General features: G+C 33.6%; 1 protein-coding gene across 1 annotated transcript in view; it reads left to right on the top strand.

Moving 5' to 3' along the window:
* Positions 1 to 15473, top strand: part of LOC123663113 (alpha-catulin) — a 101694-nt gene extending 86221 nt beyond the window's left edge. The window contains exons 4-15 of the mRNA XM_045597859.1: positions 37 to 246; positions 2148 to 2285; positions 6316 to 6345; positions 7051 to 7308; positions 7428 to 7596; positions 8439 to 8521; positions 8587 to 8859; positions 9240 to 9403; positions 9530 to 9683; positions 9752 to 9958; positions 10094 to 10179; positions 15440 to 15473. Coding sequence (XP_045453815.1) covers positions 37 to 246; positions 2148 to 2285; positions 6316 to 6345; positions 7051 to 7308; positions 7428 to 7596; positions 8439 to 8521; positions 8587 to 8859; positions 9240 to 9403; positions 9530 to 9683; positions 9752 to 9958; positions 10094 to 10179; positions 15440 to 15473 — 1806 coding nt within the window. The remainder of the gene's footprint in view (positions 1 to 36; positions 247 to 2147; positions 2286 to 6315; positions 6346 to 7050; positions 7309 to 7427; positions 7597 to 8438; positions 8522 to 8586; positions 8860 to 9239; positions 9404 to 9529; positions 9684 to 9751; positions 9959 to 10093; positions 10180 to 15439) is intronic.
* Positions 15474 to 16133: the final 660 nt, after the last annotated feature.

Raw genomic sequence — 16133 nt, forward strand, 5'->3', positions numbered from 1 at the left:
TCTTAACTTAACTACTGTTGTTCTGTATGCGGGCAGGTGGCACGATCGTTAGATCGTTTAGAGTCAGTATCGAACTTTGCCGAGTTCGTACGTGCCTTCACGGAGTTCGGAGGAGGGATGGTGGAGCTTGCAAGATTGACAGCAGAAAGAAGGGCCGACCTTAGAGACGAGAGGAGAAGAGCACAAGTGGCAGCTGCGAGAAATGTCCTTGAACGGTCAACTTTAATGCTACTTACCTCATCCAAGGTATTGGCGGTAAATAAAAAATACATCTCGTGTCGTACAAAAGAAAAGTAGGTATTAAAAATTTAAAACATAATTTATTTAACTTTAAAACAATTTATTTCCACGCGATAGCACCGTTAAAATGTAAAATATTTGACATTTTATACCATTACATTTTTTGCCTCGAACGCCAGTGTAATTATCATTAAAACGATCTTATTTATATTTACTTTAAATATTACTGAAAGATAGATTATGTCGCACAGTCATTTGACAATACTATGGAAACGAAATTTTCACCAATGTCTGAGCATAAATTTTGTATCGGAGTGTAACAGTAAATTAAGCCCGTCTCGGGTTGCCCTGCCCATCTATTATGCAGGTTTTGCGCCAATTCCGCACCCGCACTGTGTTTGTGACGCGGTTTATAGGCCGCTATTACTCTTTTCGTTTTATAATTGAAACTGGAATTTATACCAGTAAATATTCTGGATAGTCTTATTATGTATAATCTACATAAATGTAACAAGGTTGAACCAATTTCATATAATCTATGCAGAGTCACCCTCCTGTTTCCTCCTGTCCACACCTTTTGTTTTAATAATTTTATGAGTCATTTAAAAATGCAAACGAAAGACGAATTTATATGTAAAATACCAGTACCAGTAATACAGTATTCCTTTATTTAACTATACAAATCGTATGTACAAACACACCGTTATTAATGGATCTACTCTCATCGCTAATCTTGTATCTGTCTTATTTTGATTCAAAACACGATCCAAATTTATCTTGCCTATATTATTTTAGGTACATTTTTAATACATGGCACTCAGTGTAAATAGTTTAATAGGCATAGCGTTACATACATGTTTTCTTTGGAAGGCGTTGGCCCCACCCCTAACAATGACCCATCTCAATCTATCATTATCGGAAATGTGCGATAAACATAGTCAGTACTCGTTTGTTAACTCATAAAATAATAATAATTCTCATCGCGGAACCAAAATAATGTACTATATCTACAACTTGCCTCTGTCGCAGCCACAGTTTACGTAATTCATGTTATTCTATCATAGAACGACAGCCGATGCCCGTAGCTAAGATTTTATACGATTTTACTATTATTTCAAATAACAATACACAACTTGCTTTCTTAATGTTTTGAATATGTAAATTATTAACATACTATGAAATCACAGTTATTTTTTATGAAAGTTAATGTTATTTTCATAGTATAACGTAATCATAATATTTGAACTGAATCCTGTCTCTGCTTGTAATTATAATTTCTGTGTAATTCGTATTTTCTTTGTTTTTCGTAATTATTGGAACGGAGTTTTGGAACGAAGTTCCTTACGGAAGGCTTGACATTTGTCTGGGCGACCGAACTGAAAAAAATGTGATACTAAAACCGTAAGAAAAATATATAACGGAAGTGACGTAATATCAGTCACACAATTGTATAATATCACGTTTGTAAAACTAAAATATTACTATTAAACTTTTTTTAAATTATTTATGTAATTTTATACTGTCGACAAAAATAAATAAAGACGTGTTTTTTTTATTTTACTTAATAGTTTGAATTATTATTATTATTATTTTGTTTCATTTATTATATTTTACGGTATTTGTTATTTTGTAAAATACTAAATTTCCTAAATACTTTTACGTACTTAATTAAAAACCAATCAACAAAATTAAAAAAAAATCAAGAACTAGAAAGTACATATAAAATTCAACATTTTTTTTTCAAATTGTGTTGCTTCTTATACTATCCGAAGGAACTTCGTTCCTACCTGGTGTCCCATGACACCACATAATTTTTCGTAATTATTTTATTTTCAATGAGGAAAAAATTCAGTAAATAAAATCAATCAGTTTAATACAGTCACTAAAATATAATATGTACAACGCAGACCTGTTTGCGGCATCCGGGCAGTGCATCCGCGCGGGAAAACCGGGACACGGTCTTCTGTCAGATGCGGCGCGCCATGGACCTCATACATTATGTGGTGCGGGACGGGCTGCCGGGCCACGAGGAGCACTCCCACGAGGTCTGACTTCACGTCACATTGTTACTAACACACCTAAAGACTACCACTATCAAACATAATACAATTTTGTTTACTGATTAACACAAAAACCTTGTTTCAATTAAATCTGATATAAAATTTGTTTCAATAAATGTTGTTACGTACATGATTTCCAATCGTAGGTAATGACCTATAATCACTCGTCGTAAACGAAGTGTATGGTGCACTGAAAATGCATTAATTTGAAATATTGGTTTGAAATTATAATATTGGTATTGGCTGCTTGCCAATGTAATAAATTTATATTTACATCCACAATTTACGGAACATTACTAATTAAACGTATACTACTCGTAAGTAGACTTAAGATAAATACATACAGCAGCACTAACCTAAGAGCCCGTGAGGGCTAGACCTTCATTATTTTATAAGCTGATAGTTTCTCAGTGCATGCTCCGAACACAGGTAGCCAAGACCAAACACGAAGTTTAACTCGTGGTTACTTTGGCAGATACCAGGTATCTAAGGCATAAAAAGTGGCAACTAACTTACGTCATTTCCTAAATCGTAATTTTTTTAATATTCTGTTCGAAGTAATATTAGATATCACGATAACGAGAGCCACAAACTTTTGTAACCAAACTTACGTCATAGATAAAAAATTAATTAATTAATATAAACTGATATATATTTATATTAAAATATATTATATTATTATTAATTCATCATAAACTGATCTTCACATGTGTCACTTGGATACCTATTAGAAGATTTTTTTTCAGTAGTCGGTCAATTTCGATAACTCAAATCCCGCCCTAGACAGACATTTAGGTTAGTCGTGGGTGCGAGTTCGAAGTAATTTTATACGCCTTTGATACCTGGTATCTGGCAAAGTAACCATGAGTTAAACTTCATATTTGGCCATTGCTTTTATCGGTACTGGGAGCATGCACTGAGAAATGTTTAGCTTTTATGAAATGATGAGTCTGGCCCTCTTGGGCTCTCGGTCTATAATCTATATATACATATAAATATTTCGTGTGGCGATGTATGTTCCAGATAAACTCCGTAACTACTGAACCAATTTTTATCAAACTTTGTAAGCACCTGTAATTTGGTCCAACTTCGTTTGGTTGGTTTGGGAGATAGGGTAGTTTTTATCTCAATTGGACCCGGCAGGTTGCGCTGCTATAGCTATGTAACTCCGAAACTACTGAACCAATTTTTATCAAATTTTGTAAGCATCAGTAATTTGGTCCAACTTGGGAGATAGAGTAGTTTTTATCTCAATTGGACCCAGTAAGTGACGCTGCTAACGGTATGTAAGCAATCAAATTTGGTAGCTGTTTTAGGGGCAGGACAATGTTCGCCGAGCCCGGTAGTATAATTATAATATTTATGGCAAATGTAAATGGTATACGGAGCTCAGAAACAAAGGACTACGCATTTTGACCTCAAATTTATGAGGTCAGGAACAATAGGCAATGTTTTATTTTGTTTAAAAATGTAATTAATTATTTTATATTTATATATAGCTTTTTTATCAAATACATGACTGAATGTAAAATAGTAAATAGTTATAGACAAATTTATAACTTTTCTATTACGGATCAAATAAATTGAATTGATCATTACATTCGGTTGTAATATTGACCATTCAAAAATTTACTATCAAGGGTACAGACATCGAAATATACCTTAATATAATTTTCAAGGCTAAGTTGAAGAAAGTAAATAATTCAAAATACCTAAACATCAGTGTACTACAGTGTACGTTTATACATATTTTTTGTCATAAATATATATTATAATATCTACACTCAATGAAAACCAAAGTAAACAGCATATAATATTAAATCATTTGTACAATTTTTTAATTTTTAGATTGCAAAAAAAAGTAGAAATTTGTATCACGATGCTTAATTTTCAAAAATTTAATCGGATTAAACTTTTATTTAAAGATTTTATTCTAAAATTTCAATATATACATACTTTTCACAAAGAAAAATACATGTGATTTTTGGTTATAGAGTGGGACTGGTCTAAAACCCGACCAAGGAGGTTAAAAATCGCTAAAGCATCAAGTGATTAATGGACGACCCCTTCCCCCCTAAATAACGTCTTTATGTAAATGTAAATTACATATGACCTGGTCGAAAGTTTCACGAATTTTTTATTATTATTACGATGTATAAGACACTGTGATTTGTTTTTATCATATCTTATTTACTTTTTGTATTTTTATTAAAATCAATAACATTTATCGGAACAAACAAAAAGACGAAGTAACATTATCACACTTTTTTCTATGCATTAGACAAATAAACATCAGACGTATGAATGAAATGTATTTAAATGTACTGGCACTATCCTTTATATACTGTACCGTTGTTAAAAACGTGCAGTCGTTCAGTATTAATACGTCCAATTCTATAAGAATTGTTAACAAAATTCGATCCCCCTATTAAAGTTCATTGGCTTACTTCTAATGAGTATGCAAAGATTATGTACACGCTAACTTAATTACGTAGTAATACGAGCGTGGAAAGCATGAACCTATTTATACTTTACGAAATGTTCCGAAAAATTAAATACAAACCAAATACATACTCATAAACTTTAACCGAGTTGGATGTTATTAACCTTAGTTCATGTGAAACTAAATATTATATGTTAACTGAAGACGCTTTGCTAATATTTTCATAAATCTTTCAAAGACTACAATTAACAATGAGATTATTAATTGTAGTATTGTTATTTTCATATTAAAAAGAAACGTTTCTTAATATTTTCTTAAAATATAAATAAACTACTTACCTATAAGCGTAGCACATTAATGACGCAAATCTTTATTATATTTTTTTTTTCAATTTCTCCATCTCATTATAAGATTTAGTAAATTTATAAAAACCATAACTCTTATCACATCATGTACGACTATTACTGTTAGTATAATAGTAATAAAAATATTCACAAATAATATAAAAATTGATTTACTTCAATTTTTTTACTACATTTACATTATTAGTTTATTTTATATATAAATTATACTGTTCTTTTTCTTATACATGTTTTACGTTACGTTGCTAAATTATAATAATACTAGTTTTAAATTAGTTAATAGGATTAATACAGAAACATTATTCTTATTGCTAAATAAAAATAGTTATCAATAAGTGAAGTATAATAATAAATTATTTTATTTGACTGAAGTAATTCTTGGTTGTTTGTTAATAACAACAATATATTGAACTAATTAAATCAAACTAGCCAGTTTTAAGTGTCACATTTTAATTATTATGATAAGTATTTTAGCCTACATTACACTGTTAAAATAAATCAGAAAACTGAAAATACAAGGTATAGTAATATTAAAACGAAATAAAATCATAGTGAACTTAATAGATCAGTAATAAGGGATCGACTGAATTGATACAATCGCTGACATTCATCTTCGTCCGCCGTTTAACTTACTAGCCGGCACTTTACGTCCGGCCATAAACATCCTTTATCCTAAAAGCGTTATATTATGTCATAAAGTACGAAAACACTTTGTCAATGACGATAAATCTATTCCTGCTTCCGACGGGGAATTTTAGTACGAGGAGTGATTAAAATCTTTAAGCTATCACAATGGGCAAACCACAGACTAACCAACTGTTCTAATCTAATTATAATGTTTCATAATTGTTTAATTTATTCAGTATGTTAATAACTTACTATTTCATAAATTATAACGTAAGCAATAAAAAATCTTTTGTTCAAACCACTAAGCTATTATGCAATATTCTAATTAATATTAATATTCTATCTTGTGTACCTTTGTTTCTTTTTGCTTATTCTATATAGCTCTATGTAAAATTTTAATTTGTTTTGTAATCGACTCTACAAACAATGTATAAGGAAAGAAGGGATTTTTAATCGTAAGTATACTAATAAAAGATTTCTCAACTTTTGTAACGACCTCTCCTGTAATCCTAAACTTTTGTTTTTTTCTCATTTCTCCGTTCTAACTTTCTGAACTTAAACACGATTTTTATTTCTCTTGTAGTTGCAACCTTTCTCGGATAGTCACGAGCAGGTACATAAATTAAATGTAGGTAGATGAGTGCCTTTTCCTCTAAAAGCGTACATAATATGCATTTTACTAGTTATTCAATAGCGCTTCCTTTGAAAACAACTTCTTATGCATTAGAATTTAATTTAGATATTTTTTCTCATGCTTACACAAAATGACCTAAAATAAAATCGAATCCAATTTCGAAATAAATGTAAAACAATTGTCATGAGAAAGGATAACTTTAATTACAGCACTTACTCTGTAAAGCTTTAAACCTCTATATTACATACATCAAAAAAAATTAACTAGGTTTTATATTGTATGTATAACATCACAATTTCGCTACGATCACGCTAAAGTCGCCTAGGAAAAAGTAGATAGCTTAAAATTAGTTTTTGCGTAAGAAAGAAACACATGTCGAGTAACGACAATGTACCAAGCTTCTTGTGCAGCTAACAACCACGTTACTTATTTACAGCATAAGAGTACGCAATATTTTATTTTTAATGTATTTAAGTTTACATCTCACTTTCATATTTATTAATCACAGATAAACAGAAAAAAAAATCAATTTTCGTGGGCTGGTATAATTTTTTTTAATACTTTGTATTATCATACAAAGCACCTGTTTTATAAAATAACTAACTAACAACATTTAACTGAGTCACAATTTTTAAAAACCGTCAGTGTCAAATTTGTGTCCGAAATGTTTGAACCGATCGCCAGGCTGCGCAGTGGGAGGCGGGTACGGCGTTGGGCGCGCTACGCGGCCTGTCCACGCAAGTGAGAGCGGCGAGGGCGCGCGGCGGCGCGGACGCGGCGAGGAGGAGAGCGCTGGCCGCCACACTCAGAGCGCTCGTCGAACGAACACACGATTTCACGGACTCTGCTTATACCTCACACGAGCACAGACAAAGGATACTTGCGCTCGCTGAAAGAATAGCTTATGAACTGGAAAGACTTGTCGCAGTCGCCGTGTCATTAGTGAGGATATTTTATTTTATATTTTAAAATAATTTCATATTTTTCATTCGTACTTGCTTTATCACTTTGCTGCAAACAAATATGTTTTGTAAATATTAAAAAAAAATACTATATATTAGGAAGAACAAGGTGGTAGTGTAGCAGCTCTAGAAAGTGCGTGTACTGGAGCTACTAGTGCAGCATCCGAACTAGAACGCGCACTGGTGGCTGCAGCGAGAGAACAAGCCCGAGACTTGTCGTCACTCGCTGAGGAGGCGAGGAAACTTGCTTCCGACCTTGCACACATAGGTGGGTCTTATATGCTAACAACACGCTTTTACCAAGGTACCACACCACCAGTGGTACAATAATGGTAACCATATAATCATATAATTGTGTTTGATCGCAAACGAAAAATAAAAATAATTGTGTTTGCTCGCAAACGAAAAAAAAACCGACTTCAATTACATCGACGAGTAATACAACGTAGATCGACGAAAAAATAGTCAAGTAACTACGCGTTATCAAAGATTACTCAAAAAGTAGTTATCAGATCTCGATAAAATTTATATGTAACCACACGATAAACATCAGCTTTTGATTAAATTAAAAATGATCAAAATCGGTACGTCCAACAAAAAGTTATTGCGGATTTTCGAGAGTTTCCCACGATTTCTCTAGGATTCCATCATCAGATCCTAGTTTCCTTATCATGGTACCAAACTAGGGATATCCCCTTTCCAACAAAAAAAAAATATCAAAATCGGTACATCTAGTAGAAAGTTATGCGGTATAATACAACGTAGGTCGACGAAAAAAGCGTCAAGTAAAAACGCATTATTAGATATAACTCGAAAAGTAGTTGTTAGATCTCAAATAAATTTAAATGGGACCAAATGACACATACCACCTTTCAATCAAAAGAAAATTTGTCGAAATCGCTCCATCCAGTCAAAACTTCGCTCCATCCAGTCAAAACTTCTAAAGTAACACACATTAAAAAAAATACAGTCGAATTGAGAACCTCCTCCTTTTTTGGAAGTCGGTTGAAAAATCACCTACTTCCTTAGTTGGTGTTCCTAACCTAATTAAAAATAGTAATAATGTAATAAAAAAATATGAAATGTATCACACCTATTCATAAATTTCAGCTAGTTCCTGTGGTGAGAGAGAATCAGAGAGACTGCACAGTATAGCGAGTCGGCTGCACGAGCAACTAGATCACATAATTGAGGCAGGTTATATTTAATAAGTGATACTGACAAAAATGTATTTAATTTAAATTGAGATCATCTGCAGGTTTGCAAACTGTTAAGACACATAGCGATGTCGGAAACGTTGCAAGTGAGCGCGAAGTTCGCCGAGATAAACCTGCGGATATACGGGCCGCAAGTGGTGACGGCGGCGCGCACGCTGGCGGCGCACCCGGGCAGCGCGGCGGCGCGCGAGAACCTCGACGTGTTCGTGGACATGTGGGCGTGGCTGCTGGCGGACGCGGCGCGCCTGGCGCGCGGCCTGCTGGGCCTCGCCGCGCCGCGCCAGCAGCAGTACTGCAGCCTGCCGCGCCCGGGCGTGAGTACTGACTGCTGCTGCATAGCGCTCGTACGCGAACGCTCAAAATATTTTTTTTATGTCACTAGGTCGGCAAACAAGCGTACGGCTCACCTGATGGTAAGCGATTACCGTAGCTTATAGACGCCTGCAACACCAGAAGCATCGCAGGCGCGTTGCCGACCCAATCCCCAATCCCCTCAGGAGCTCTGGTCACCTTATTCACCAACAGGAACACAATACTGCTTGAAAACAGTATTATTTTGCTGTGATCTGGTCGAGGTCGAGGTACTACCCCAGTCGGGCTGCTCCGTATTTTGAGCAGGAAATTCCTGCTGTGCCCTACCTCAGTTCGCTCAACATAACTTCATTAATGTTTTTTCTTATTTATATTTAAACAGAAACATGGAACGACAAGTAAACCCTTAAAAGCGGTACGATTAGATTCCGACGAACAAGCGAAAATTGCCAAATCGGGCTTAGAAATGAAAATGATGTCTTCCGAGATGGACGCGGAGACGGATAAATGGCAAGGTGCCGACGAAAACAACGACATTGTGAAGAGGTTTACAAAATTATTTCTACAATATTTGCTCTTACAAAAATAAAATTGAGATATTTTTTTTTTAATTAAATAACCAGTAGCACGTATTGTTCTAAGGAAATATTGTTGTTGTTTTTTTTATATTAGGGCAAAAAATATGTCTTCCATGGCCTTCGCTATGTACCAGTTCACCAAAGGTGAAGGTCGCCTCAACACTACACAAGACCTCTTCACACAAGCCGAATACTTTGCGGAAGAAGCTAATAGATTGTATAAAATCGTTCGACAGTTTTCCTATCAGGTAATTTTTTCATTCAAAGCAACAAAAATATCAACATTATTTATTCTAATAATTTTCTTCTCGTAAAGGTGCCTGCTGGGACAATAAAAAAAGAGCTGTTAGAACATTTAGATAAAGTACCAACCTACGTCCAACAACTCCAGTTCACGGTGAAGGAGCCGACGGTAGGCCGCGCGGCTACATTTAGCAAAGTCGACAACGTCATTCAAGAAACCAAACATCTCATGAATGTCATAAGCAAAGTCGTCACGACGTGCTTCGACTGTGCAAATAAGGTGATCTATAACACCCTTTGTTCTTATGTGAATCAAATTACAACATTTTCGATCAACACATGGCACATATTAAAATATAGACAATTTTTTAGTCAATATAAAGATTTTAGTGCATCGGAACGTAATGTTCCTTAGGTACCTTTGCCGTGGGAGAAGAGTGTGGGAGTGATTAAAAGACACCAGAGTGTTGCACCCGTTAAGTACTTTAAAGATTATATTTCGTTGACTGTTAGACTTACGGGGGTCACAAGTGTAATTACCGACCACAGATTTATTCTTGTCTTAAAATTTTTGCTTCTCATTTAATTGTTACGTATTATAAAAATTAAAAAGCTTATCAAACTTTACACAAGAATAAATCTTCTTAGCAATTAGTTTATTTAGATTGGTATAGTAATAGAACTCTTGAAACTTATCAAGTCCCATTTTGTTTAATTGTATATTATATTGATTTTTTGTTTCTGTTTTCCTATCGCCTAACTCTGGGTGGCTTCCAACGCCAGGGTCTTATACCGTTGGACAAAGCGATAAACAAAACCTCAACAAATGCAAGGGGCGATTCGGTCTGTCTCAGTCTTGCACTTTCAAAAACACCAATATTCATGTAACTCTGTGTGTACCTGTGTATGTAGTCACTTAAGCATGCATTGTGTATTCTTGAGAATTTTGTATAGTAAATCGATTGTTCTTAGTAAACATTTCGTTGTGGTTTTTCTGATTAATTTCATGAGCAGAAGTAAGCTAGAAAGCTAGACAAATCGTTGAATCAATTTCCATATCCTAACGTCGAAACAACAAAATTTCACGTAAACATTCCTATCAAAGGATATTTTTCTCACCCCCAATAACGAAACGTATTCCACAAAATGTTTTTACTGTACTACGCTTTGCTTTTTATTTCTGGTCCCTTTTAAGTTTCTTTTTATTTTGGTAATTTCAGTACTCCCTCTGTATGCCCGAGAGAGTTCCTATGCATTGGAAGCCAAATTTGCGAAAAGCATCCACATTTAAGAGTGAAAATAGTGTTTTAAATGGATAATGTATGTATTTGTGTGGATTGAAGTTGTTGGCTTTGGCGTTTGACAAAGTTTTGTAACCTCTGCAATAACTTACTTTAACATGAATATATTGAAGTCGTGGTATTTTACAAGTTTAGTGTAGCAGTGTTTGGTGGTGTATATGATAGTTGATACCTGGATGTTGTTTATGTGATGTTGCAAATAATAATTTACTTTTAGCTTAGAATCTGTGTGACTATCATTAATCTTAAAGTGTATAAAGTGCCACTAAGACATTTTATAACTTTAAGTCATACGCTATATACTTTATGAAGTTAACCGCTAGTGACACCGGCCCATAACTGGCGCTGCCATTGAAAAATGCGTTTCAGCCTAACTGGTCATAAAAATAGTTGTTAATGGAAAGAAATCTGTATACGCGTGCATGGTGTTCATTGTCATTTGAATGGGTGCCGTAGCGATGCCGTAGGCATCGGTCTCGGCTCCGGGTATCTTTAATAAAACGCGTATAATGCTCGTAATGAAAACTATAATAGTAAAATTTCATGCGATATCCCATGCAATCATAAGATGAAGTATAATAATGATACCGGATTCTATTTTCCCGATGTAACTGTCCATTATAGCAGGGAAATCTCATATAATAATACCGATGCTACATCGGCGCATGAGCGTTTTATTATCGAGCCGCAAAGCCTCCCGGGAGCTATGCGGCGCCGTAGTAACGCGCGTGTTCTCGTGCAGTACAAGCTGGACTTCACGGGGCTGGCGGCGGCGGGCGCGGGGCGCGGCGCGCGCGACGAGGAGGCGGCGGGCGGCGGCGGCGGCGACGCCAAGCCGGCGAGCGCGGCGGACACGGCCATGTGACAGTACGGCATGGGCCGGCGCGGCAAGGGCGACGCGCGCCGGACCAGGGTCAGCTTCCTCTTGTTCTAACAGCCTCGGACGCGTCGCCTACGTCGGCGGGCATGCGCTGGAACGTCTGATGGCTGCCTTGCTGCATTGCCCTTTCTTATATCGGTCCGTCAAATATTTAACACGAGGACTGGCTCAATTTAACCGACTGTCTCTCTAGGTCGTCGATTATGATGGGCAAGTACAAATACAAGGGTTCTAAATTTACATTTTTATACAGTGTAAACAAGGCATACATCGACTTCCAGTGTTTGACCCGGGCGCCACATTCAATATAAAATATCGACCATATGAAGATCAACGGGGAAAAGAAATCAGTAATAATATTATATGAATTTCATAAAATTGCGGGCTAAATACGAATTGTTTTGTTTTTTTTTTTTTAAACAAGTGGCGCCAAAACCGACCTCTAAGGCTGTTAATGTGTTAAATAACGCGCAAAGTTTTTGCGATTATTTGATGGATTGCAGCTATATAATTTTAAGATGGACAGTACGATATAGAAATAGGTTTATTAGACCACTTGCGACACACAAAAAGCGAAATATATAAATTAAGATTATTTTTAGCTATGAACGCAATCGTGCGAAAGCGACGCATTTGGCTGTGGGTCTAACGTAATAAGTAATATGTTACTAATAAAATAATTTCTATTGTGCAACTCGTACTTTTCACTATTTTAGATATTTTTAAATAAGTGAAATCGCTTATAACCGTTTATACACTCACGATGAATTTTTCCTTGTTATAGCATATTGTAATAAAAATGTAATGAAAGAGTGAAATGAAACAATAATAAATACGAAAACTTGTTACATTTGAATAATGTTACACATTGTTACATAACATACGTAAACAAAACACAGTGAAGCCTAATTTTATGTTAATCCTTTTCTAGTTCATAAAATATTTCCAATTTGTGTGTATTGACATGTACATATTGTGTATGTATATGTGCGTAAATTATCCCAGAACATGATTATTTATCTTTCAGATCTATCTTCACATTGCACTTTCCGTGTCCTGTTGCACTTTATTTTGGCTATATAAGATGCACGTTGGCTTCCTTATTTTATTTTGGCATTTTTGTGTTTGGCGAATTTATACATGCTACGTCAAAAACATTCTACTTTCATACTACACATTCTACTTGTGCATTCAATGTTATCGCATTATGATATGTCTTTTTTAACAATTTGTGTACATATTTTAGAAGAAAAGAAAAAAGAAAATGCTAGATTTGCCAGTGACGCGACAGTCAGTCATTGCATGATTGTGAAATGGAAAAAAATGTGTAGACGTGTGTTGCATGTGTGTATGTCTTATATGTCGTACTTCATCTTTCCGACGGGAGGATGTTTAGTATTAAGCTGGGGGAATTTGACTCTGGTGGCTGGCTGTACAGCTCCCATTTCGCCCACGAAACGCTCAGTGTTATATAGACCCGACGGAATTGAGGCACAAACGGTGACGCTATCAGAGAAAACGTACGTTATGTCAAATGTCAAATGAAAAACTACTAACAATATAATCTATTTTCATAGAATCGTATGTAATCAAACAATTTAAAATAATTTATTTCATAGAACATGTTTATTTGACATTAGACATTTGAAAAAAATCAATGAAGGTATGTGGACACGACATTGCACTTATGCGAGTATGCATGCTGTGTGTCTGCGGCTGCTGCAATACGCTCTGCTACGAACATCGCTAGGCATGACTGCCATTGTATCAACAATTTATGACATAATATAATAAATCGTCACGGCAATAAAAAACATATCAAACGTTGTAGATATTATCGTTTGTTTTGTCAGAAATGACGCATCGTTATTTAGTGTTTAAGAGTTTATCACTATGTACTTATAAATAATGTACGAATACCGACGATCGTGCCTATTTACATAAATTGCATCGGTACTTGAAAGTTATTTAGCTATGTATAAACACGACCATATTTTTAGACATTCATTTTTTTAAAGAATAAGAACGGTGTTAATTGTTCACAGATGTATAAATAAACAGAGTTATTTAATCCATAAAATCTTTCGATTCAATACCGCCTACATCGTTTTGTTTTATGTTTTGTATGTTTATTTTATTATACATACAACTTATTGACACGGTATTGGTGTAACCACGTGTAAATACCTCTTAATCGGGTAACAAATTAGAGTAAAAAACGCTAGAATCAATTCATATTGTATTAGACATTAGGTATATTATAAACGTGTATGTAGTTTGTGCTCGAATTCTTCTATAAATGGTCTATATAACACTTTCTGTTTCTAAACCTTATACTGTCTTACTTTAAACGCTAAACATTTCTAATTTGTATTCAGTTTTTTGGTCTAAACGTACCAATATTGTTACGTGATGTTTAATTACAACATTGTATTATTATTAATAAGAGTGTCATATTTTCATTATTTCATTATAGATTATTCAACTATCCGTTTAGATTTGTTATAATAAATAATTATATAAGGCTTACTAATTATAGTTACGATTAAACAATATTCGATTTTTTAAAGAGCTTGATTAAGCTTTATAAAAGAGTTGTGAATCGATCTAGTGGCCACGTAATTAGACTCGGAATATTAGAACATACAGCTTACAAACATTCATAAGCATTGTAAAAATATGTATATAACACATCATCACGAAAAGCTTATGAAAAGTTTTCTTTTATTTTAATAATATAAAAATATACATTATTCTACAATATACGTATTTTACTGTAAACGTAATATTTAAACTGATGTATTGTGAAAACTATGTGACTTTTTTTTATTAAATGCGTCATTTTTAATTACGTACTATATGAATCATACTAAAGTTTGCTATCTATAAAAAGAAATTATTTAATGTTAATACGATACATACATAACGAAAAAATGTACGTGTAGATACATAAAATGCAAAAAATAACAAGTTTCATGTAATCAAAATGTAATAATTAATTACTTTATTTCAACTGCATAAGAAATCGACACTCATTTACAATGATTAATTATTATTACTATTTTTACGAGTAATCACAGGTATATTAACAAACGTCGAGCTTCACGAAAATTGTTAAATTTCATTAAAGTCAAATAGCATCGAATAGCTGTAGGAAATCATCGTAGTTTATTTATTGCTGGTGTTAACGAATTAATGTTATATAATCCTGTATAACTAATACTTATATATATGATATAATATATTATTATGATAACTTTGTCAAATGTGCAATAGCAGCCGTCGTGCCTCTTTTAGTAGGTATAATAAATCGATAGTAATCGCAAAGGCAATAATCGCACATGTTCACTGTTTTAAGATTAAGAATATTTTTAAATTTCGTGTAGAACGTCTGATAACGTTAAACTTCATTCCTAATAAGAATGTTTCTATAAATCTTAAAGGCTTTTAATATTATTACTATTCTAATATTTAAAAATAAAACTTAATCAGACATTTAAAAATATAATAACACGCATTAACCATCCATCGCATTAACGATATTATTTTATTGATTAGTATAGAGACTAGATTTACAGAGATTTGTGATATTAAAAAGTATGTTCGAGAATTAGTACAACGTCCTCAATAATTTCAAAATTTTTAACGTAGAGATTTTATTAGGACAAAAAAGAACACCAATAATAGTTATTAATATTTAATAAATAGTTTTATATTTATAAACAAAACGTACGTAGTTCGGGATGTTTGATGACAAAAGATGCCTACAGAAATTACAAACTCTCAATCATTTTGATTATATAGTAGATTAGTATATAGGTATATATATTTTATTTTATTTTACAATGTTTATAAAAAAATTAATTATCTAACAAGTTTTTTTTTTTTTTTAATTTAATCCTTGACATTTAGTTAGTTTTTCAAAAACAACGGCTTTGGATCATTGCGATGAAATAATAATGAATCAAAATAAAAATTAAAACTAGCCTTAAAAGATCGCTTCTAAATTAGGTAAAGTCTTAGCTGTGCTGAAGGTAAGATTTTAATTCTTCTCTTATTATATTGTAAGCACGAAGGAGTAAACCCCCGAATAGTAAAGATGTAAATATTCGTATTTATAATGAAATCAAATAAGTGATCTTAATTTATGAGTACATATTATTAAAATCGAATCAATCTAATGTTACTATTTTAAGGGCGAATATAAGATAGTATCGTCAAGAAACTGTTGTGATTGTTATAATAATTATATTCGAAGTTGCATTTTCATTAAA

The sequence above is a fragment of the Melitaea cinxia genome, chromosome 1 (assembly GCF_905220565.1).
Source record: "Melitaea cinxia chromosome 1, ilMelCinx1.1, whole genome shotgun sequence".
In the NCBI taxonomy this organism is placed as follows: domain Eukaryota; kingdom Metazoa; phylum Arthropoda; class Insecta; order Lepidoptera; family Nymphalidae; genus Melitaea; species Melitaea cinxia.